The sequence below is a fragment of the Ipomoea nil genome, unplaced genomic scaffold, assembly GCF_001879475.1.
Source record: "Ipomoea nil cultivar Tokyo-kokei standard unplaced genomic scaffold, Asagao_1.1 scaffold0482, whole genome shotgun sequence".
Lineage (NCBI taxonomy): Eukaryota > Viridiplantae > Streptophyta > Magnoliopsida > Solanales > Convolvulaceae > Ipomoea > Ipomoea nil.
The window spans coordinates 1,565,889-1,591,774 of record NW_017616910.1 but is presented as its reverse complement, the minus strand read 5'-3'; the positions used below and the strand labels follow the sequence as shown (position 1 = coordinate 1,591,774).

The following is a 25,886-nucleotide window of genomic DNA, read 5'->3' as shown; positions in this document are numbered from 1 at the left end:
ACACATGTCATTCTCCGTAACACATGAGACATACACAATATTATTTAACTAGTATTTTGAGATTATGCATTCTTTTCTTATTTTTTATTTTTTTCCATTGATTTGAAAAGTAAAATATAATAATTGCCCTTGGTGACCACATGCATACTACAAAATTATTCCAGTCCGAGCCATGATGTATGTCCAAATTAATGGCTATCAACTTGCATCTTTGTTGACATTTTTGGATTCATATATGCGTCAACAATGGCTGCGATGGAACATTATACTATACTATTTATTAATTATACGACGTTACCAACATAGTTCGACCACAAATCATCAATGGCGCTTTTACGCCACCTTCTTCTTCTTCTTGCTTCCCTCTGCTGCACCATTTTCACTGCACAATCCACCGACCCTTCTGGTCTGTTCTGCAACACCGCCAGCAAAAACCTCAACTCCCAAACATCAACAAACATCCTTAAACTGTTAACCAACTTGGTCCCGGCGGCGTCGCGAGCTGGCTACGCCACCGCCGCGTACGGCGGCTCCGGGAACAAAGTCTACGGTCTGGCTCAGTGCCGAGGCGACGTTAGCTCCAAGGACTGCTCGTCTTGCATCCAAGAAGCCGCTAAGGAGATCAGAAAACGCTGCCCCGACCGCGTCGACGCCAGGATTTGGTACGAGTATTGCTTCCTCCGGTACACCGACGACGAATTCTTCGGAGAAGTCGACACCGGGTACGGCATTCTGTACGCTAATGTCGCGAACGTGACGGACCCCGAGAGGTTCAACGAGAAGCTGGGGAATCTGGTGGATGGGATCAGTAAAGAGGCGGTGGTCCCAGAGAACAGAGGGCTGGGGAAGGGGAAGACGAAGCTGTCGGATTTTCTGACGTTGTATGCGCTGGTGCAGTGTACTAGGGACTTGTCGCCGGTGAACTGTGCGCAGTGCCTGGCCATCGCCGTCGGGAACAACTTCCCGGGGTTCTGTAATGACAAGAAAGGGTGCCGGGTTTTATATAGCAGTTGCTATGTCCGATATGAGCTTTATCCCTTTTACTTCCCTCTCGATCCGCCGGAAAAATCCACCGTCGCCGCGTCGGAAGCAAGGAACTACCGCTCAACCGTAGTTCACAAACGTTCTTGATGATATCCGGCATGCATGGTACGACGTAAGGGTGGTCGTCCAGCTATATATATCCTATAATAAATAATTAGTATTATATGTTGTTTGATAATACTTCCTTTTTATGAAATTGATGCATGAAATGTTATGATCTGTGGATACGGTAGTGTGTCCATATCTATATATAGATAAGGGATCAGGTGAGAAATGTCACCCAAGTGAAATATGGGGATTATTAATCATAGTTATTGATCTTGATAAAATTAACAGCTTAAAATGGAGATAAATATATATTTAAAAAAATGGTGATATTATAGTAATTTTGTGTATTGTTGAAAGTTTAAGATGCGCAAATGTGTAAAATTTACCGTGTGTATTTTCAAAACTTAAGGTGCGTAAGTTCAAATCTTAAGTTGCGTCTGTTGGATACATAAGGTGCGTCAATTCTACATTTAAGGTGCATATATAGGTTCTACACTTAAGTGCGTCATTTTAACACTTAAGTGCGCGAAAAAAGCATAGGTGGGGGGGGGGGGGGTAGCATAGTGAGGCGATGGAGTGTCATCCCTCAGGGAGAAGCTCTGATTGCTGTTGTTCTCTTTGCTCCTCTGGTCGCTTCTGGCGAAGCTGTGAGTTCATGAGCAAGTGAATGAACGAGCCATGTTCCTAAAAAAATGAATGGCGACCAAGCATGATTCCCTGGTCGATGAGTCGAAACTTCCCCTTTGTACCAATTTTCCCATGTACCTAGGTAGCAAGTGACTACTACAAGAATAGAATATTCCAAAGCATTCGCTTCTGAAAGAATTTGAAACTTGCACCAGTTTAATTCAACACTTGTACCAGTTTATGGTGTGTATATTTAAAACTTAAGGTCCGTTAGTTTGAAACTTAAGGTGCGTATATTTAAAGTTTAAGGTGCATCAGTTTGAACCTCAAGGTGCGTATGTACAACTTTTTTTCCTTATGAATAACGCCTTCTAGACTTGCACAACTTTTTTCCTTATGAATAACGACTTTTTGAATTTTAGGTGTATAAGTTTAAAGCTTAAGGTGTATCAATTTCCAGCTTAATGTGCATGAATTTAACTCTTAATGTGTACAACTTTTTTCCCTTATGAATTGAATAACAACTTCCAGACTCTGTGCATATGTTTAAAACTTAAAATGCATGAATTTAACTCGTAAGGTGCACAATTTTTTTCATTATGAATAACGACTTCCAGACTCTAAGTGCATAAGTTTAAAGTTTAAGGTGCATCACTAACCAGCTTAAGGTGCATGAATGTAACTCTTATTAAGGTGTACAATTTTTTTCCTTATGAATAACGACTTTCAGACTCTAGGTGCATAAGTTTAAAACTTAAGGTGCATCACTTTTCAGCTTAAGGTGCATGAATTTAACTCTTAAGGTGCACAACAGTTCAATCTTTTTTGTTGTTGGGTGCATCACTTTCCAGCTTAAGGTGCATAATTTTCTCACTGTAAGGTGCATAATTTTCTCACTGTAAGGTGCATAAGTTTGCATTGTAAGGTGCATAATTTTCAACCTTTAAATACATATCATTGAACTTAATATGCATAACTTTGAAAAAAAAAAAAATCCTCCATAATGGACAATTGATCTAGATTAAATTAACGGCTCAAATCTCACCCAATTTTTCACGTAGGAGTTCTTTTCTCACACACACACAATCTAGATGAAGGAATTCTAACTTGGAAGAATTGGTGGAAAGTAATGTCCCTGCATTAACTCTCATGTGGTACAAATATCTTTTGTTCCGTTTGGATATATGTGGTCACGAATTTTATGAAATGAAACACTATATTGTTACATATAATTAATTTCATCACTGCAGGTTAATAATAAATATATAATGTAAAATTATAAGAATTAAATTGTTGCAGTATAAATTAAATAATTCATGTTTTATTTAATATCCAATTATCTCATATTTATCATTTATCATAAAAATATATACTGCCATCTTGTTATTCACATGCATGGTAGGTAAGATTTCAAAGAAATTAAATGAATTGGAGATTTGGAGCACATGAACTTTGGCTACGCTTTGACGCTCCAATGCTATGGTTTATTAATTAGATCATTAAATATATATTAATTAGACCATTATATATATATATATATATATATATATATATATATATATATATATATATATATAGGAGTGATCACATGTGGTCATGTTGTTAGGTGTGGTCATATGGTCAATTATAGGCCATTAGATTAGATAGATCCAATGAATCATATTAATCAAGATTTTTCCATTATTTTCGCGCATAATTTCCTACCCAGTCAACTGCAAGGGTAAACTCGTCATAAAACACCGGAATAGGAAAAATCACATTGTTGTGTGTTTTATTACACTATTAGTGCATGTTGTCAACACTATTGGTGTATTCTTGAACCCGGCCTCTATAAATAGCCACTGTAATTACCATAACACGGGAATACACCATTGGTGTGTTTCACTGTGGTGTGTTTTATTGATCGTTATACCCTACACCACGGCGCACATAGCACTGTGCGCCGCGCGCCTCCCAAAACGACGTCGTTTTGGGAGGCGCGGTAGGAAGTTGCTGGGATTATGTGTATTTGTTCACACAGTTATGTGTATTTGTTCATACAGTTATGTGTATTGGTTCATACAGTTATGTACATTTTTTATACAATTATGTACATTCTTTTTATACAATTATGTACATTCGAATCAGAAAATTTGTGTGTATTATGTTAATAGTTGATGTGTATTATGTTAAAAGTTTATGTTTATTATGTATTATGTTAGATTATGTGTATTATCTTTTAAAAAGAGTATGTATATTTTGTTATATAATTATGTACATTCATGTATACAATTATGTGTATTCTAGTATAACATTATGTACATTCTTGAACAGCGGGTTTTTTTCTAAAGAAAAAACTACTGCCATTCACTGGAGCGGGAAATTTAAAAAAAAAAAAAAAAAAAATTAAAACGACGTCGTTTTGCATCTGGGCGCATAGTGCAACGCGCGCCGTGGTGTAGGATATAAGTTGCCGTGTTTTATTACACTATTGGTGTATGTTGTCAACACTATTGGTATATTCTGGAACCCACCGCTATAAATGGCCACTGTAATTATCATAACACACTCACTTACCAAAACGCGCGAAAATCCTCAGAATTACCACTGTCGTTAGATTAAACTGATTCAACGACACAGATACGACCACACCTAATGACATGACCACATATGAGCACTCTTCTATATATATATATATATATATATATATATATATATATATATATATATATATATATATATATAGTGACGAAAAAAGGGAAACAAGAAGCTGCATAAATATAGTTAAAAGTGTATTTAAAAGCACTTGAAAACCATCCAAGAGCTATTATTGCTTTTCAAATAAAGATGAATATCTCCTTTACATACCATTTTTCAAAGTGTATATATATATATATATATATATATATATATATATATATATATATATATCTTAAAATATCAATTATGAGGCTCGAACTGAATATGGGTAGTAGATCCTCCAAAATTAAAGATTCTAATTACAAGTTATGTTTCTAAAACATAAAGAAAACAATATCCAAAATATTATGAGGCTCGAACTGAATATGGGGAGTAGATTCTCCAAAATCAAAGATTCTAATTACACGCTGTGTTTTTAAAACACAAATAAAACAATATCCAAAATAACAAGAAAAACGATATCCTAAATTTGACTCAAAAAATTTCTATTTGAACTTCTCATAAATGAGATAATGTGTCCTTCAAGTTTTAAACTATACTGAATTTGGACTAACATAACGTGTCCCCCAAATTTCAAACTATATAGGAGTTGGGCCGTCCTCTTGGATCGAGTCCGATCACTTAGGTCGAGATCAAATACTAAACCGTTTGTATCTAACCCATCAATAATAATTGATTTTTTTTTTATTTGACTATAATTTTCTTTAAATAAATCACATACCAAAATTAATCATATTCATGTTGAGTAAAATCTCAAAGAATAACAAAATACTTCATAAAATTCAAACCCAAACCTCTACTACAATAATTATGGGCAAGAATGGTTTAAATTAAATATTTGGGTTTAATTAAACAAAACATTAAGACAAATGGTAATCCGGCGCAGGAAAAGACGCGAATGAATGCGGTAATCACGGAGTGGAATCAGCTAAATTCACTCTTATGTAAAGTATATAAAACGAGCAAAGCGAATTTAGAAATCTTTGATTCTTTTCCTTACAGATAAAGATTACGGGCTGCTGCGTTTACTCTCTCTGTAACCCAGAACTTCTTCTTCTCTTCTGAGCAAGAAAGAGAGAGAGAGAGAGAGAGGGAATGGGGGAGGAAGAAGGGGAGGAGTACCTTTTCAAGGTGGTAGTAATCGGCGACTCGGCGGTGGGCAAATCCAACTTGCTATCGCGGTTCGCCAGGGACGAGTTCGACCACAACTCCAAAGCCACCATTGGAGTGGAGTTCCAGACGCAGGTGGTGGAGGTCGACGGCAAGGAGGTGAAGGCGCAGGTCTGGGACACCGCCGGCCAAGAACGCTTCCGCGCCGTCACCTCCGCGTACTACAGAGGCGCCGTCGGCGCCCTCATTGTCTACGACATCACCCGGAAGACAACCTTTGAGAACATCAAACGCTGGCTCGAAGAGCTCAACAGTATGCCCAAATCCCTCATTCCCATCTTTCTGCTTTAACTTTCTTCGTTGAATTCGTTTCTCTTTACATCAATTTTGGATCTGGGTAGTTTGGAAATACTTAAAGCTGCCAGCTTTACTTGATCTTGAATTCCAGTTTAGATGCCTTCTTTCTCTTCTTTCCTACTTTACCTAACCTGGGCTGCATTTGATAACAATTCTTCAGGTAGTCTTCATTTGATTTAACTCATCTTGGTTGAGAAATTCTTAGATGTGTAATTGTCTGATTAGCTGTTCAGGCATGGTTGAATTCAGAACAAGAACATGATTTTGTGAGTGAGAACTTGCCAGTTGAATTGAGGGCATTTTGTATATTGATCTGAAAGCATGGCAGCTGTGGATGTGTTGGAGTTAGAATCCATAATTCACTGATGATTTATACCTGATTTATACAGCTTGTAGCTTTGATTCTCAAACATGGCAGTTGTGGATGGTAGCCAATTCTATTGTTGTGTATGTCTCATATGATAGGTGTTGGACGTAGGCACATTGCTGAACCACATAAATTTGCTTTACTTTCTATCATTGTTTTCGATTTTTGTTCTCGTTTATCTCAACATCTATAGTAGCTAATTAGGTGCATTATGGAGCATTTTCATCTCTCTCTGCACTGGCTTTTCGATGGTAGTGCTAAAAAGGGTAGTTGATGCATCCCAGATTGGCTACAGGAATCCAGTGGGGTTAAACCTATATACGAATAAGCTAGCTTTTTGTGATGTAGTTAGGGTTAGTTTTTTATATCAGTGAGTTTGGAACAACCACAACGTATAGTTAAAATGAAGATGTGTACTTGCAACTTCTCTATCCTGTCTGAAAAATGAGGAAGGCTTTGATTTCTATTTTGTTTCAGTTCTTAATAGAAGTTGTTTGGTTTATTACCTTTTAACAGTTCAAAATAGCTTTGGGTTTTTGTTCTTCTTTCTCTGTGCGGTCTAAAGTTTTGAACCTTTCCTTCTGTATGTTTGTGTGCTCTTGTATGATGTTAGGCAATTATTGGCAGTGTTTGGTAAATAGTTGTTAGCTGATTGGGTTAGAGGGTTTGACTAGTTGATAGCATTAGCTAATTGTAGAAAGATGTTTGATAAATTAGTTGTCAAAAAGCTAATTGAAAAAACTGCTTTGAGCAGCTTTTTGAATTTTAGCGTTTTGGAGCAATAAGCTATTACAAAAAGCTAATTAATCAAACATTCATATTGACTGTTTAACCAAGTCAAACAGCTAATAGTGGTCAAACAAGTTAAATTGGCCGATAAGCTAACTATGTTACCAAACAGGGCTAATTAACAATTGGCCACTTGGGGTGTTTGTTCTTTTGTCTTTGTGCAGTCTAAAGTTTCAACCTTTCTTTCTGCGTGTTTGTGTGTTCTTGTATGACGTTAGGGGGTTATTAACGATTGGCAGAATGATGGTGCAGCTCATTGTGATACTACGGTGGCAAGGATGCTGGTTGGAAACAAGTGCGATTTGGAGAGCATTCGGGATGTGAGCGTGGAAGAGGGCAAGCTCCTTGCAGAAGAGGAAGGGTTGTTCTTCATAGAGACGTCCGCCCTCGACTCCACCAACGTCAACACCGCCTTTGAGATTGTCATTCGCGACATCTACAAGAACGTTAGCAGGAAGCTGCTCAACTCCGACTCCTACAAGGCCGAGCTGTCTGTAAACCGGGTTAGCCTCGCGAATGGAGCTGACATGTCGAAGCAAAACAAGAGCAGCTACGCGTGCTGCTCCTCCTCCTCCTAGTAATTTTGTTTTGTTTTCCCACGTTGTTTTAGCTGTATGTTAGACTTTTGGATGTATGTTTATTCTTTTTGATGAATTAGGGCAATGAGGGTCTCTGAGGTTGCCTTATGGAATGGCATATTTATTGTATGTTTCTTGGTCAGGCCAGTGAAGTTTCAAAGATGCAGCAGAACAAGTTAACATGCACTCTGCAGTGTTCTTGTTTATTTGGAGTTGGTATGTGAATTTCTTGGTGATATTGTCCGCTCTAACTCCGCAAATTATTATGTGTCTCCTTGCAAGGTGGATCTGTGTCTAAATGTTCATAATTTATATACTAAATGTTCACAATTTACCTTTTAAAATTTACAATTTCTATACTACGAATACATAAATGTTAACATATATGTAATTGATTACCTTGTTTTGTATTCACAATTTCTTTTCAAATATTGCAGTCACACAATATTAACATATTAGGATTTGGTGACCTTGTATTGTATTCACAAATTCCTTTCTACAGCTGTTATGCACACAATTTATATTTTAGAAGTTCACAATTCTAATATTAAAAATATATAACTTATACGTTGTTTAGGACCAGTATCCCTATGGTATAACAACTCCTCTAACTCGGCCGGGTCTTGTTAGGAAGTGCCAAACGTATTAACTCGTGCTCTTATCGTCTCTTTCAAATTGACTCTACAAGTCAGTTACATATCTATTGGTTTTGTTAGGATCCGTTTAACATAAACCTTTTATTAGGGTTGGTCTAATATAAATTTTACCAATCATGTGTTCACGCTTTTTTTTTTTTTTTTTTTAAATTACAAGATGCAAAGACTGATAGACTGATAGATATTGACTGGTGGTACATTTTAAGATCTTATATAACCTTTCAAAGAGAAACTTACAAATACCAAAGACCTAGCACTTGATTAAGGAAATACATAAGATCAAGGTTCAAACTTTGGCAGCGGACAAATTAGATTGGGGATTATGTTCAAAATGAACAGATTCTTTGTGCCCACTGACATTTGCCTCTGTCTATTAGGTCATTGAGTCCTCGTGATTTATATCCTCCCAAATGTTATGTGAAACTGGAGTGTTACGACCCTTGAAGTTAGGATTTCAACCTTTTGAGATAAGGAAATACATAAGACCAAAGATAAGCTTACAAGACTTGGAGAAACATGAGTTGATTCAAATTTCATCCTAACATATCATAAGAAGACATGAAACCTACATGTCATCTTCCACTCCTAAATCATGTTATATCCGTGATCTCTTTTAGTCAATTCCAATATCCCCATGCCCCTTTACTATTCCCTGCACAATCCTTGCTTACCATTCGCCTTCTTAATTTTTCATTAGCCAATCTTAATGATGCACATGTTAATATATATATATATATATATATATATATATATATATATATATATATATATATATATCAAATAGTGTTATGTTATTGTCTTATTGATAGTTAAAATCATACTAGGATTAGCTCCGGATCTTTGCTGCTGTTAGTTCGAGATACACAGTAATATATAACAAAACAGATCGAGTAATTGATCAAAAGGAATTGAATAGATTTGGCTAGTTCTAAAACTATTAGATAGTGTAATGATGATATGTAGAATGAGATGGAAATGTCTAAATGAGCATAACCATATGTTATTTATAGTAACATCAACTATCAATTCCATGATGACAAGTCACAAGTGAAGCTAACTTAGTGAACTCTGGTTAGTGGATGCGGTCATTTGATCAGGTGACACATTAATACTATTAGATAATTATGGAGGCCTAACTCAACAACGTGGTAGACATAGATTAATTTGGACAGATCACTGAATCCATCGACCAATCCAAATCAATTTGATACCTATTGATTGCAAAAATTGGTTACTTTATAACCTTTTGATTTTTTAAAAAAAAATTATAACAAAATTAGGTCTTTGTAACTATAACTTTGTACTTGGAGATACAAAGTAATTAATAATCAAAAAGTAATGAATTTTAAAGTATTACTTATATTAGTGGTTTAGGCGCTGAAAGAATTTAAAAAGTAATATTAAAGTTAAGTTCTTTATCGAAGCAAAATCCTCCTATCTTCTTTCTTCCATTGCCCGGAGTTTCATCGGCAATGGCTCCGGCGACACCCTCCGTCGTTTCCCTAACGCTTGCACTCTCGCTCATCGCTTCTATAATCTCGCCGTCGGCGTCACAGACCTGTTCGTCTCAGACCTTCGCCAACAACAAGCTTTACGCTCACTGCAACGACCTCCCAACCCTCGGCGCCTACCTCCACTGGACCTATAATCCGCCGGAATCCACTCTCTCCGTCGCGTTCGTCGCCGCTCCGGCGAAGGCCGACGGCTGGATCTCGTGGGCGCTCAACCCGACGGGCTCCGGGATGATTGGGGCCCAGTCGCTCATCGCGTTCCGGGATTCCAAGGGCGAAATGACGGTGAAGACGTACAACATAACATCGTACGACGGTATCGAGGAATCCAAGGTGTGGTTCCAAGTGAAAGACGCCACCGCGGAGTCCTCCGGCGGCGCGATGCGGCTGTTCGCCACCGTGGTGCTGCCGGAGAAGGGAAAGACCACGTTCAACCACGTGTGGCAGGTTGGGTCCTCCGTCACCGGCGGCGTGCCCGACAGGCACGACTTTCAGCCCGCCAATTTGAACTCCAAAGGAAGCATCGATTTGTTGAAAGGAGAGAGCAACGGCGACACCTCCGGCGATTCTAGGATCAAGAAAAGGAATGTGAGTTTCCCAAACTACCCTTTGTTTTTATGTTTTTTTTTTTTTTCGTTACTAGGAAAATCACAATCACTACCGAGGTTGAGTACGAGGTAAATTCGACCTTAAGGAGATAAACCAGCTTAGTTTACCTCTTCAAATCAAGAAAATCAACGGACAATTTATATTGAGAGTCAAACTTAAAACCTTGTGGTCAAACCAAAAAGACTAATAAGCTGCTTGATAGATTGATAATTGTGTTTAAGCTTTCCCTATTAGATTTCCCTTTGTTTTATAAGTATATTATGTGCTCAAAAATCTAATCTTTGGGAGATAATTAAGAAGAAAGCCAAAAAGGTGACATTTTTGGTCCTTAACAATTCACCAACACGGGTTTGGGGTTTAAACTTGATGGTAAGTTACATTTCTCCTAAGCAATAAATTAAGATTCCATTCTTCCAAAAGGTTGAACCCCAATCCTAAGGCCCTCCAACACCCCGACCTGACAGAGCATTTGGGAGGATGTAAATCATGGTAACTCAACTGAACATGAACCACAGAGGCTAGACCGTGCTCACTGCGCACAAGATTCCATAAATTAAGGGGCAATTTTGTCTGTTGACTAGGTAACTACAAGGTTATAAGTTTGACTCCTAGCAGAAATGGCCTGTTGCTCAGCATCATCTTCAAACACCATGACCTTTAAAATTTTGTGTGGTGGGGAATGGATGTAAGAGTGTCACATTTTGGAAAGTTATCTAAAATGAAGGGATGGGATCTAATACTGTTTCTTGTTTGTTTTCTTTAGTAATTTCTTTTGATTCTCCTGCTCAAGAATTATAGATGAATACAAAGTTAAGAACATGACAGAAATATGGGCATCTGAACAGCTAAGCCAGACAGAAACCTTGAAACAACAATAATAACAACACTGCAACTTCTGTGACAGATTCATGGGATACTGAATGCTGTTAGCTGGGGGATTCTGTTCCCAGTTGGGATCATAATTGCAAGGTACTTAAGAACATTCCAGTCTGCAGATCCAGCATGGTTTTATCTCCATGTTGCTTGCCAGATTTCTGCTTATTCCATTGGAGTTGCTGGCTGGGCAACTGGTCTGAAGCTGGGAAGCCAGTCCAAGGGGGTTCAGTACACTGATCATCGCAATCTCGGGATTTCTCTCTTCTCTCTTGCAACACTTCAGGTAACTTTCGTTCGATTATGGGTGGCGCTGAGATTCGAACTCATGACTGGCTCTGATACCAAATTGAAGCATGTGCTCCATCTCAACTAAAAGCCTAAGTTGATAGTTGGATTGCACATTAATGGGCTCAACAGATCCTAACACTTGGTATCAAAGCCAGGTCATGGGTTCCAGTCAAACTATGCAGTTAAGGCTAGCAGGTGCTTAGAGGGGAATTGTTGGGCGGAGGCCCTGAAAGGCTAAGTCCACACCTTGCCTCTCGAAAATGTGGCACTTCTGAAGCATATTATGATGTGTTTTGGACTACTTCTGATGCATATCGTGCTGTGTTTTTGGCTCTGGGGATAGATGTTTTCCTTGCTGTTGAGGCCAAAGAAGGATCACAAGTACAGGTTTTACTGGAACATCTACCATTATGGGATTGGCTATGCAGTTGTTGTTCTTGGCATCATCAATGTGTTCAAAGGGCTTCACATACTGGACCCTGCAAAGAAATGGAAGTCTGCTTACATTGTTGTGCTTGTAGTGTTGGGAGGGATTTCTCTGCTGCTGGAAGCGATAACCTGGGTAGTCGTGCTACGACGAAAGTCTAACAAGTCGACCAAACCATACGACGGGTATGACAATGGGGCGGGCGGGCAAGCGCCATGACGGTGAAAGATTCGTAGGTAAATCAATGACGATAGCGAGTGATTGTGTTGATTGTCCCATTTAAGGCTTGCCCTAATCTCTACTTGTATCTTTGTAAACCTCATTTTGCAGGAATTCATCATAAGTAGTTTATAGTGTGTAATATATTCATGTATTTTGATAGTTTTCCATCATTCCATGTCCACTCCTTTGTATATCAAACTGGCTGCCATCTTTGGGCATTGATTTGGTGATGGCCAAAAGCATTTAATCAAGAATCAAGTGTCATCATTAATTACCCCAACATTTAAGGAAGACATAATGCTTTTGCTCCTTTTTCTCCTTACTATATGCATGTTTATAGGACATATGTTTCATGCAAAAGTGAATTATCATGATTTTTTTTGCATATAGCATCTGATATCCCAGTGACTCAAAAACCAATTTAAATTTGGCTCGAGTTTAGCCAACAAAATCTGACTCTTACTTGAGGGAAGACTTAACCCACAGTTTTATAACATAGCGCAAAGCCGCAACCTTATTATAAGAGTCAACCTTTTAACCTTAGAGCTGCATTAGCAATTCAGGAATACACTTACCAAGTGCCCCAAACTATTGAGTTCAAAATTTGAATCTTACTCGAAAGAATATTCGACCCATAGTTCTATAACATAACGCATTCTTACAATACTCAATCTTTCAACCTCACAGTTGCATTAATTAGTAATTCAGTAATGTGCTTACTAAGGACATCCACATTAGTGAATTTTGGACCAGCTTTTTAGGCAAAGTGAGTGATGTGGAGGTGAGAGAAGGAAAAAAGAGAAGAAATAAGTTCCGGTGTGGGCCCACCCAGTAGAAAGAAAAGTGAGAGAGAGTTGGCAGCTGTGCGAGAAACGCGCACAGCCAATGCAGCTGGCGCGTTATGCTTGTCAGATCACAGTTTTTTTTTTTTTTTTCCTTCTCTTTTCCTACTCTCTTTTCTAGTTGGCACCTTAAAAATCGATCCAAAAATCCCACTATTGAGAATGCCCTGTACCTCAAGCTTTTGAGTTCAAATATGATGCATGATTTAGCGAGTTATCCAGTTGGGCATGGGGAGGGGGGTGGTCCATGCCATTGTTGCTTTTGTTTCTCTTTGCTCTTTCACTTTCATCACAGTCTGCCTTTGTTGTTTTTATTCCTATAATACTTATGCCATTGTTGATGGGATTCCTTTATGGTTTGATTGAATGATTGTTTTTCCTCATTACACTATGAGTATGCTTCCCTTTTTCCCTGGCTGGTTGTTAGGCAGTCATCTCAACCCAAAATTGTGTCATTTCTAATTTACTTTTCTCCTTTTGGTGATGCATAGAAAACCAACACCCATGAATAAGAGTTGAGTGTTCATATAGAACACTAGCATCACACCATCATATGATCCAATGGTAAAGATCTATTGATGATCATCTACAAATTTTATTCCCAATATAATGCTTTTTTGAAATTGGATGGGTATCTCAAAGATTTTATTCCCTACTTTTTTCAATGGTTATCTCATGCTTTTGAAATGGGCATCCCCCGTTAAGTTATAATTTTTAGTTGTGAATTCGAATCTCACTAAAATCAATGATAATGAGGTTATATAAAAGTGAACAACTCTTATCACGCTTCTAATAGCTGTGCACCAGTATTTGGTCATGTCTGTTGAGCCATTGAATCACCGTGATTTACATCTTTCCAGATGCTCTGTCGGGTTGAAGCGTGAGGGTCGTTGAGATTGGGAATTCAACCTGTTAGGAACAACAAGTATATTCATATTTAATAATAATGATATAAATGACCAGCTTGGTTGGCGTAAGTAGTTGTGCACTCTTGTCCTTTAATATAGGTCGGACAATCGTTATGTTGTGCAACCGTGTGCACCATGCATGGTGCACACGGTTGCAAAAATGACGTCGTTTTGACTAAAAACTTGTGTCCCACTTAAAAAAAATTCAGTGTCGATTCCCGTCAACAACATTATGTTGTTCATTCATTATGGATTTTTAGTTCACTCATTATGGATTTTTAGTTCATTCATTCTGGATATTTAGTTCATTCATTCTGGATTTTAGTTCATTCATTCTAAATATTTAGTTTATTCATTCTGGATATTTAGTTCATTCATTCTGGATATTTAGACGGAAATCGAAACTGATTTTTTTTTTTCATTCATGCTGGATTTTTAGTTCATTCATTCTGGATTTTTAGTTCATTCATTCTGGATTTTTAGTTCATGCATTATGGATATTTAGTTCATGCATTCTGGATATATAGTTCAAATTATGCACAATATAATGCTGTTGCCGGGAATTGAAACTGAATTTTTTTTTTAAGTGGACGCGCGTTTTTAGTCAAAACGAAATCGTTTTTGCATCCGTGTGCACCATGCACACGGATGCACATCATAATTTGCCATAGGTCAGGAGTTCGAACGCCCGCTCGTATAGGAAAACTAATATGGCCAGCACTTTGCCCTTTAATTGGACTGACACGGAAATTAGTCTGGTATGGTATGGGCTTAAAGATACCTCTTACAGTTAGGACCAATTTGGGTCTGCTCAAGACACCTCGTGCCGTGGAAAAAAAATGATATAAATATGGTTTGAACATACATGTGGAATGAAAGAGATGGGGAAAGCAAAGGTGCTTAAGTCAAAGGAAGAATACTTAAGCTTGTAGTAGTTCTCTGAATTAATTTGGGTAGGGCGGGCCACAATACCTGGCGTCTTAATGGGAGTGAAATTTGCAAATTCAGTCCCCCCTTAGACGGGTTAGGCTAAAACCTCCGCGTCAACCGCCTCTTTTTCTGTTTATTTCTTTTTCAAATAATCCACTCAAAATTCTTAATGCATTAAATTGTATTCTAATTCAGAATTGAATTATTATCACAAGTCAGTTTAGAGTCATTCTTACGTATCAAATGGGTCTAGAAAAATGTATAATTACTATGAGAGTGTATACTTAATAAAATTTACTTCACCTATGCAATTGTATGTAAACCACAAAATAATATAAAAAAAAAAGATATAAAGCACATTAAGAAAGGCATATGGTGATGGCTTGATCGAGAGAGTATTAGTAAAAATACCTTGTATTTTAATTAAATTTTGTGTATGTAACTTGAACCAAATTCGAACTAATATAATAGTATTAGAGATACGATACTACACACACAAAACTATTTGTATGAGAGAATTTTCATAACATCTATTAATTTTTATTTTTTTTTTTATATAAAGTTAAGCTAATTATAGTTCTATTTTTTTTTTACTATTGTCTTTTTTAAATTTTAGCATTTGAGTTCAAAATCAATCAAATTGCATTTGACGATTAACTATTAAAAATGTCATTTTAATTATCGGGTATCACGTTTTCAATAGTCAGAGATCAAATTTGATCAATTTTTAACTCTAAAATCAAAAGAGGGAGAAGAGAGATAGATAATTGAGAGATTAAAACAAGAATTACCCATATATAAAGTTTTTTATTTTTTATCTTTTTCTAGAAACTCAATACCTTGTGATTAAATTAGGTTTAGTTGACTTAGAATTGAACTACGTACTACCAAACCTTATATGAGATATAACTCTTTGTCCTTTGATACTCGTTGCTTATTTACAATATTGAAATTAGATATTTCATATGTAAAAATAAATAAATAATAATAATAATAAACTTACTTCATTTAAACCGTGACAACAATATAATATAATATAAAAAAATACATTTGTCCCTTAATTATACCGTATCACTTTTCATCCTTTAGGTGTTCAAAAAGTGACTTTTATCTTCTTTTTTTTTTTGAATTGTTTGTGAATTGATTTTAACTAACCCAACTCTTTTTTGAAATTTTTATCATTCTTTACAATGTAGTATTTGTTCTATACTTTTTCAAATATTTTCAGTACAAAGAATCTAAACCTCACCACTAAGATTCGAACCTAAGACCATCCATTTAGAATAATAACCGGGGTCCTAACCCAACTCTAATAGAACTCAATAATGAAAGAAACTACTTCACAATCGATTGAGGAACAAAAATTACTATATTTTTATAATTTAAAAAAAAAAATCATTTTCTCTATAATCTAATAAATAAATTATATTTTTTTTACAATTTCATGTATTTTACCGGACATACATTAGAAAAAATACAATTTACAAAGTGTAAAATACAACTTTATATAAATCCTAATATGTTACGGAGTATAATCCACACAGTTATAAAAAATTTCCCATTTACTATTTGCACTTGATAGATGTCATAATGATGCTAGGATGATCAAACACATTATGGGGACCTTCAATGGAGTACTTTTTTTCTTTTTTTTTTTTCAACTTTTGCCTTTTGGGTTTGTTAGCTCATTGCACCAATCACTCCCCTCAATGTTGGTTTAAATTTCTATGCATTTCCATCTTTTGTGGACCACTTTATTTATTTAATTTGCCTAAAATATTAGACCTTTTTCTTCACACGATGTTGCTAATGTACATTTATGCGCACAAGAGATCTTTATCACTATTAATTGATCTCTTAATGCTTCCTCATATTTCTAGTAGGATTCAAATTTTATCCTGAAAACAAGATTAAATATTACAGAGTATTCCCAAAAGGCCAAAAGGTTGAATCTCCAACCTTAAGGGCTTCTCACACCCCGGCACGACAGAGTATCTGAGAGAATGTAAATCATGGTAATTCAACTGACTTTTGCTTGCTGCGCATAAGGAGCCCCTTCACTTTGAGAGGTTGCTACCACACTGTGACTGGTGAAACTCGATCCCGGGTCATTGTTCCCAAACTTTACATCTGTGATCAATTGAGCTGTCCATGCGGGCACAAGCAATACTAAATATTGATTAGACAATCACTTGAACTACCTCAGTGGAGCATTGGATGACGAGGGAAACTTGCATAACTTGGGGATATACACCGGAACCTTGTTCTTGTGTAATAGCCTGAAAATCATACTACGAAAACCGTGAGCTCAACTGAAAAAGTGTTGGCAAAAATCAAACTTATAATTTTTTAATAAGAAAATTATGTTACACCAGTTGAGCCATTCCTTTTGAGCAATATTATATCTTTTTGCCATGGTTCACCAACTCACTAAATTATCCCAAACTTAGCTTGTGAAATAAATATGATGATAGATGATAGATGATAGATGATAGATGATAGATGATATATGTGGGCTTCAAAATTCAAATCCAGCCGTGTATACATTAATTTTACGTACCACCTTTTTTATGAATACATTATATTGTTGCAGTACCATAGTGCACTTATATCTACTGGTCTAATTTTCTTGACCACACACTGCTCTCCAACTTGCACAAAAATTTATTGATTCCCAACTGCTCCTTATATGTTTCAACGAGATTTACCACCATTTTATAATATATCACTACATTAATTATTTTCTTGACTCGCCGTATTCTTGGTTGAAGCTTGATCGAGTTTAAAAATTTACACTCAAATTTAATTTAATAATTTTATACAACTCAGACTCGGTTTGATTAGTTTTAATTGCATTTAAGCTAAGTACAAACAATAACTATATATATGGATGCGCGTGGCTAATAGACATCTCGACGAGTTATGAGCTAAAAAAAATTAACTGAGTGGATCGAGTTGTATGTGTGCAAACGTAAATAGAATCGAGTTAATTATAGTTTTAGTTCTTCAACTATTTAGTTTAATTTGTTTCACTTTTCAATTTTAAAATTCAATATAATTGATACTTAACTTTATCAAAAGGCGTTGATTTAAATACGAAGGGTTTAGGTTCTTTAAAGGAATTGACCCCTTAGAAATCAGTTGAAACTTGATTTGATTAGATTAGTTTCACCAAAATCCAAATACCAATAGACTATTCGCCCGCGCACCAAAAAAAAATAAAATGATCTTTTAGTCCCTAAAAACTAAATTTAGCACCAAATTTGGTACCCAACTAGGACAAAAAGACAAGTTTTCAAAAATCAAGTTCAATTTTGAAGTGAAGATAAAAGCTAAGTAAAACAAGTTAGATTGAGACTGAAAACCGAATTAACTCAATAGGATCATATCGTTTTCGTTATATAATTAAAATGAAGTTGATTGAAGAATGAAGTATTATTTGAATTTAATTAGTATAATAGCCATGGCTGACAAGATCTTGTATAACACGTACAACAAGTTAGAACCTCAACTCCATTACAAGATTCCGATCACAGCACTGTGAATGTTCTAAATTTTTTTCTAAAAAATGAAAAAGTTTTGATCTTGAAAATTTATTATAATAACACAGCAGAATTATCGTCTAAATCAAAGCACTAATCCAAAAATTCCGACAACTGTAAAGAATGCGTGTAGATTCATGTTACTTTTCCAGTTTCTGGAAGCGCCGCCGGCGTCGTTGCCGGTGGTCTGCCCGGAAGCAGGGGAGATCGCAGTCTTTTTGCCGTCGCCGCCGGGGGCGGCGGCGGTGGGTGCCGGAGAAGGAGCCTTGGAGATGGTGTTTCCGGCCGCCGTCAGGTCCAATGTGGATTTAGCGTCGAGATTTTCCTGACTCATTTGGTGCTTCTGCGGCACTCCGTCCTTGACGGACGCGCCCACCTGCCAAACATGGTTCACCGTCGCCATTTTTTCCGGCAGCTCCACGGTGGCGAAAATTCTCATCACCCCGTCCGCCGCCGCCTCCGCCCGGGAGTCCAGCACCTTCAGGGAGAGCTTCTGCGGGGTTATGCCGCCGTAGGAGGTGAGATTGTAAGTTTTCACGGCGACTTTGCCCTGTGGGTCCTTGAAGGCGATGAAGGCCTGCGTGCCGATCATGCCGGTGGCGGTGGGGTTAATGCCCCAGGCGATCCACCCGTCGGCGGCGGCCGGCGGCGCCACGAAGGCGACGGAGAGGGTGGATTTCGTCTGGTTATATGTCCAGTGGAGGAAAGCCTTGAGGGTGGGGAGGTCGGAGCAGTTGGCGTAGTGAGCTTTCGTCGAGAAAGTCTGCGACGTGCACTGTAGCGACACCGCCGGCGAGATTAGCAGAGCTCCGAGGAGGAGGAGGAGGCTGAGGAGGGGAGAAAAGGAGGACATTGTGCGTTTTGCGACGCCGCAGGCGGTGGCTGACAACGGCCGTGTAGGTGGCGGTGTAGATAATATGATAAGAGTTGTTGCCACGGAGCTTTGATTTTTATAGGGGGATGGAGGATTGATTTTTCTTTTTTATTAGTACGTGAAATGTTCTGAGTAGCTCTTAACTGTAAAGATATCTTTAAATCTGTATTATATTTAGATTAATTTTGATTCGTATTTGGTCAGTTCAATTAAGAAACAAAGTGTTTGACAGATTTTTTTTTCATATATAATGAGGGTTTTTTTCATATCAAATACTCACACAAACCAAGTTTATTTGGAAGAGTGATATTTTGGATTATGTGTGTGGATTATGTGTGGGCAGTTGCATGGGGCAATGTGTGAAGCAACGTGATTTAGGTAGCCAATAGGAAGCTTCCAAGTGGACATCAATACATACATAGACAAACTCCCAACAATATGAAGTTAAAACTTATTCCTATAATATTTTGTAATAATTAATAATCCCATTTGCTTCAAATCTCTCATGAAAGTGGGTTAAATCAAAGTAAATATAATAGTCCACTCGAAAGAAGTGATCGAATAGGTGAAACATACACAATTATTATATTAGAAGGTCATAAATTTAGTTCAACTAATACTCTCATTATACTAGAAGACTAATTTATCCTACTATCTATATTCTATGATGCTTAGAATTTCATAAACAAATATTTTAGTATTTGAGATTTCCATTGTAATTAGGTTGCCTACTTGCATGTGTGGGTACGGTGTCCTCTAAAATACTCAATGAGTATCTTTAAATTATATAATTTATGCTCGAACTTAACGTAGTTAGTTCGTCACCAGACTTAAAGGTCATGACGGGAACCAGTAGTGTGATCAAGTATGACGGAAGGTCGTCTAGATTGGATTCTTTATGTTTACATGAAGACTATAATTTGACTTATGAACTGATTGTACGACTCACGATTTATCTTCGTAGTCCAGTAAATCTAAGATCACCTGAATTTTTTTTTAAAACCTTTATAATTCATTAAAAATAAGTAAATAAAGAATAAAATATAGTTATGTATCAAGCCATGTCGGTTTAAGTGTATATTTTTAATGCTCACTCTCATTATTATATTCATCATCACATGACTCGTTACGTTACCCAAATTAAGTTGAGTTTAAGTAAATACTTATGAATCTAAATCATATTATATTGCTATTCATTCTCACATGTGATACTCTAGTCAACTTTGTGTCTAACATAATTTTTTATGGTGAAGAGGGAAACTGCCTACATTCTTTGAATATGTGTACATTATATAAAATTTACTCATGTGTAATAGTCACAAATTACATGTTTAATATATTTTTTTTATGTAACGAGAGAAACTCATAGTCACTATTTAAATGTGTACATTAGGTAAACTATTCTCCTCTTGTGTAATAATCGCAAATCACATATGTATGTATAACGTAATATTTTTTTTTTTTTTTTGTGGCGTGAGAAACTCGCAACCACTATCCAAGAATGTGTACTAGGTAAACCAAACTCATGTGTAATAGTCTAAAACCGCAAATGTCCTACATAATTTTCTAGCATGATGCAAATTAAATATTTTTGTTTTTATATTGTAAAAAGATGAAATTGCAATATGAATAGAAAGAAATGGTAGACTAAGCACAAGTGAAGCAACCCACTTAACTTTAGGAGAGTCAAACAAATCTGCAATGGGGACAAACCAAACTTAGACCAAATGGTAGCAAAGTCAATTCCAAAGAAGAAAAAGAAGTAGAGAATGGAAGAAGCTTTCATATTCTTCTTTCTCAACTACCAGCCTTCACACCCAATTAAGAAGAAACTTCATGGTTTTCACCTCTTCTCTCATAAATTGCCATTTTCATTTGTGTGTAGTTAACCAATTACTCATCAAACTTTATTGTCTAACCTATTAGCAGCATTTAGGCAATGGTATAATGGATCGGACCATGTTCGAGTTTATTATCTTAACTTATAAAATTTAGATAAAAAAAAGTGTTGGGCTGCGACTTGGAGAGTCGAGTCCAGTATCCTGCTATCGAATAATGGCGTTGATTGCTACATAAGTATAAGGAAATAAAGTTCCATCTTCGCTACTAGCTATAACTTTTGATGTTGTGGTAAGCGTTTGATCCTACAATTGGTATCAGAACACAGTTAAAACTAGCTTTTGGCATAGGGGTGTTATATCTTTTTAATCAAGAGATGTTATCCAATCCACTTCTACTATCATGTTACACACTTTACGCATGATAACATTTAACAAGACAACCCTATTAGTAGTTGCATGCTAGAAAAAGGACCATATATTAAGGAGCTTGTCTTAATGTAACATGATGACCAACATGCTTTTGGCATTTTGAATGGTGCATCCTTAGCTATATAAAATGTCATTAGCCTTGATGGTTCTTCTCACACTCTTTTCACCACAATTCTATTAGATTAACTATTAAGTTTCATTGTATATTTGTATTCTCAATTTATTCATGAAGAAATACTTTTAAAAAAAAAAATCTTTGTGAGTAGTAACTGGAAGTTTATCCTGTGCACACCATCAAATAATAATTATATATTTTTTTCGTCACAATTTATCCCGTCACGCATGATTTTCCTAGTGCAATTTACTTATCATGTGTTGTTTGCAAGTTATTACACTGAAATGCTATTTATCTCATGTACATTGTAGTGATTGCAGGTTCCCTCGTCATGTTGATATATAGATAATAGTGCATTTGAATTCAAAAAAGATGAATTTTATTATTTTTTTGAGAACAACAAAGATGAATTTAATTTTGTGTGAATTGAATGAACACAATGTATTAGGTGGTGAGATGTTAGGTAAATGCGTTAAATAAACAATAACTCGTTAGGTAATGGGTTGCTGGTGTTAATGTACTACAAGTAATATAGTAATAGGCAGCCTGAGCACCGCAGTATTAATTCTTGGAGTTGTACTATACACTCATTTTTACCACTTTTTGGTAAATGGTAATCCCTAGATGTCACACCACACAATTACCTGCACCATACACTATAGTGAATGAGTATTTAATGAGACGAGTATAGTACTATATATATTGATCCAACATAGGTTGCATTCAAGCCACCTTAAAGTTTCAACGTTAAGCTTAAGGGCTACTCACTGCTTCTGTTTTTAGAGAGGGGTAACACAGATAAATCGTAAAATTTGAGCATATAGGCCCCAAATGCTTGTATATTAGTGCTCACAATAAAGCTAAATTCATTTTTTTTTTTTGGGGAGAAATGACACCGCACCTGCGGCGATTATCTAATCCTTCTAAATCTTGCTCCTCCCGCGTCAGCTTAGAGGATTTCGCTCATCCCTTCTAGTGTGTCTTCAAGATCTTAGTCCCCCAAGTAGCCGATTGTCCAAGGCTGGTTAGATAATCAGCACACTTAGCTTGTTTCATTCCCTCAACACACGAGTGAACACCACACAGTCATAGCTTTTGGCAAGGAACTTACAATCCATGATGAGGGAGGAAATCAAATCCCCATGTAATTCTCGTTCATAACCTCAACAATAGCTTCAGAATCGAGCTCATTGTGAAGTTTATGAAACCCCTTTCTCTACCGAGTCGTAAACCATCTCTTAAGCCCCACAGTTCGGTAGAGAAACTGTCTATGTTACCCACATTCACAATGAATCCCACGATCCAATTACCAAGATGATCACGAAAAATATATACCCCCAGCACTCATGAGCCTAGAAAACCCCCTTATTGACCCATCAGTGTTGAGTTTAATCCAACCTACATAGATTTTCCTCCTCTAATATCCTTCCTTTTAGTAAGAAAACAAGCGGCCTCGTTGGCAAGAGTCATTGCAGTAGCAACCACTTGGTTCAGCTCAAAAAAGGCTCACATTAAAGACAAGATTATTTATAGTGACTGATTGTACGTCAAGTTCATATTTAGTCATAGTCTTTTAAAATTATTACATTTAGTTTCATATTTTTCATTTTTAACCTTTTGTTTGCGTATTATGAACTCACCGCCAAGTGTAATGACAATATTATACTTTGTCGGTTATGGTCACAAGGCAGAGTTTATCCAGTATATACCATCGGGTGCGAGTCCTCTAAACCTACAAAAATATTGTAATTTTTATCTCTCTAAAACCTCTCTCCCTTCAACGTTTTTGGCTTCAGTCTCAGTCCTCTTCTACATTGTGGGCCTCCCCCTTCAGGCCCATTCTCATTCTCAAATAAGGCCCACGCTTATACTACCAAAATTCAGTTTATTTGGACAAATGGCTCTTTTATTCTGAATTAATTACGGAATCAATAAGCAAGGCCCAACAAGGGTTTTCTTAACCTAAAGCCCACGGCCCATGTTAATTCTCAACAGTTGAAAGAAGGTCGTTATGGAGGAACTAAACCCTAGCAGCTCATCTTCTTTTATTCTCCTCAGTTCTCTCGCTTCCCATCCGGTACTCTCCGCGGCGTCGCAACCAGGTACGAATTCTCCCTCTCTCTCGTTTGAATCTTCGTCAATTTGTACTTCAACATATGTAGCTGTAGCTTAGGCTAGCATGAATTCATGGCATTGTTTGTTTGTCTGCCGATTCTGGTTTGTTTTCACTGAATATTGTATGACGATTAGGATCTATATGCTTCGTAGTCCGACTCTTTGCTATAAGGGAGATTTTTTTTCTTTTCTGGTCATTTTGAGCTATGTTTTCTTCATGTGTTGTATATTTATGTCTGCCGGAATGTAAAAATTGTTTTGTTGTTGTTGTTGTTGTTTCCAAAATTATTCATTGAGAAGTTTCTGGACTTGAAGAGAACATCAGTGGCTCTTCAAAGCTTTCTGATTTCAGTTTTTTCACTTGATATGGAATTGATAAGAATATTTGATTGTGGTATTGAAGTTATATGTAGAGTGTTTGGTTTTTTGGTGGTTTCTTTTATTGTTGTACAGAGTTGGTTATCTTTTTCTTTTTGCAATTTAGAACAATGGCGGTTCCATTGCTTGACAAGAAGATTGTGAAGAAGCGGGTCAAGAAGTTCAAGAGGCCGCAGAGTGACCGCTACATCTCTGTTAAGGTAAATTTCATTTGATTTCTATTTGGTTTTCTTTTTGTGACTACTTTGTAATTTGTAAAGCATTGCTGAGTCCAGCCCTGCCCCAATATGTTTGCAAATTTCCCTGATTTTTAGGTCCTTATTTAATTGTGTACAGTGTTTTGTTTAGTTTGTTTCTGGGTTAAGATTGTCTAATGTTGCCTAAATTTTAATCTCTTCTCTAATTATTCCAATTAGCTGCTTGTTGTATGCTTCATTCTACTTAGTCTGTTTGCTATGTTATTTCTATGTCTGTTTGATGCATTTGACTAACCATGTTCTTAATAATCACCATGCTTGTGTAATGTCCACTGCAATTGCTACTTCCTCAATTGTTCATTCTTACTATTCCCGCTAGCGTGCTATAGGCCATGGTAGTAACTCTTTCATATTGTTGAATCAAAGGAGGATGCTCAAGGCTAGGAATTAATTGAGAATTGGTTTGAGAATAGTCATTGTATGTTTCTTAGCTTTTGGATTTACATAGTTCTAATCCATTGCTCTTGTTTTAGGAAAACTGGCGTAGGCCAAAGGGTATTGATTCTCGTGTTAGGAGAAAGTTCAAAGGATGCACTTTGATGCCCAATATTGGTTATGGCTCAGACAAAAAGACCCGCCATTATCTTCCAAATGGTTTCAAGAAGTTCGTTGTGCATAACGTGCAAGAGTTGGAACTATTGATGATGCACAACAGGTTTGTGGAGTCTTCTTTAGTTTGTTGCAGAAAAAAAACCGAGTTTAATCCTCGCTGTCTCCTCAAATGTTTCTTACCTATTCCTTTATATGTTTCTAGGACTTACTGTGCCGAGATTGCACACAACGTTTCAACCAAGAAAAGAAAAGAGATTGTTGAGCGTGCATCTCAGCTGGATGTTGTCGTCACCAACAAATTGGCCAGGTTGCGCAGCCAGGAAGACGAGTAGGCGTGATTTTGCTGTAGTGATTCGAACAACAAACTATGTCAGGAAGTTTTGCTCCTATTTTCTAGTGTTTTGTTGGACCTCTTGATTGTCTTTGCTATTATGATTATGACTAGTTTGGTTTCATTTCACATTCACTATCTCTATATATTGGGAATGAACTTTGCATTTTGATTGATCCAAAGTGATTATAGAGTGGCTTAGTATACGACAGTAACTATCATGTCCCTATATGTTACTACCTTCGTCCCATTTTATGTGTCTGGTTCAGACTGAAGTTATTTTTAATTCAAATTTTTATAATATTAAGTTTAGTGTTAGTATACAAAATTTATATATTTAGAAACTCCACTAAAAGTTCTATTAAGCACAAAAAATCAAATTTAAAAATGAGTGAAAAATACTAAAGAAAATAAACAAAGAAGAAAATAGTTGGTTTTACCAATGAATAGTAAGATAAAATGGACAGAGGAAGTATATGTTATTTTACGAGCAATTAATATAGTAACTATCAAGTTATTATTACACAGTAGCGGGATTTATTAAGTACATATTAATGGTGAGTTTCTCTCGTTAAAAAAATTAT

The 25,886-nt window shown here is 36.6% G+C and overlaps 5 protein-coding genes across 5 annotated transcripts; 4 read left to right on the top strand and 1 right to left on the bottom strand.

Annotated features, from left to right (window-relative positions):
- The first annotated feature begins 307 nt into the window (after positions 1–307).
- Positions 308–1,260, top strand: LOC109173656 (cysteine-rich repeat secretory protein 55). Its single transcript, XM_019322920.1, has one exon. It carries the CDS (start codon positions 325–327, stop codon positions 1,129–1,131), a length of 807 nt encoding a protein of 268 aa, XP_019178465.1. The 5' UTR covers positions 308–324; the 3' UTR covers positions 1,132–1,260.
- Positions 1,261–5,379: 4,119 nt separating this feature from the next.
- Positions 5,380–7,837, top strand: LOC109173658 (ras-related protein RABA5b-like). The gene is made up of 2 exons (XM_019322922.1): positions 5,380–5,821; positions 7,274–7,837. The coding sequence occupies exons 1-2, from the start codon at positions 5,494–5,496 to the stop codon at positions 7,597–7,599; spliced, it is 654 nt and encodes a 217-aa protein (XP_019178467.1). The 5' UTR covers positions 5,380–5,493; the 3' UTR covers positions 7,600–7,837.
- A 1,790-nt stretch (positions 7,838–9,627) lies between these two features.
- On the top strand, positions 9,628–12,474 carry LOC109173653 (cytochrome b561 and DOMON domain-containing protein At3g25290-like). Its single transcript, XM_019322916.1, has 3 exons — positions 9,628–10,354; positions 11,280–11,534; positions 11,883–12,474. Exons 1-3 carry the CDS (start codon positions 9,728–9,730, stop codon positions 12,183–12,185), a joined length of 1,185 nt encoding a protein of 394 aa, XP_019178461.1. The 5' UTR covers positions 9,628–9,727; the 3' UTR covers positions 12,186–12,474.
- Positions 12,475–18,288: 5,814 nt separating this feature from the next.
- On the bottom strand, positions 18,289–19,338 carry LOC109173657 (auxin-induced in root cultures protein 12-like). Its single transcript, XM_019322921.1, has one exon. It carries the CDS (start codon positions 19,261–19,263, stop codon positions 18,496–18,498), a length of 768 nt encoding a protein of 255 aa, XP_019178466.1. The 5' UTR covers positions 19,264–19,338; the 3' UTR covers positions 18,289–18,495.
- A 4,350-nt stretch (positions 19,339–23,688) lies between these two features.
- LOC109173659 (60S ribosomal protein L32-1-like) lies at positions 23,689–25,493 on the top strand. Its single transcript, XM_019322923.1, has 4 exons — positions 23,689–23,771; positions 24,269–24,362; positions 24,893–25,074; positions 25,174–25,493. The coding sequence occupies exons 2-4, from the start codon at positions 24,273–24,275 to the stop codon at positions 25,301–25,303; spliced, it is 402 nt and encodes a 133-aa protein (XP_019178468.1). The 5' UTR covers positions 23,689–23,771; positions 24,269–24,272; the 3' UTR covers positions 25,304–25,493.
- Positions 25,494–25,886: the final 393 nt, after the last annotated feature.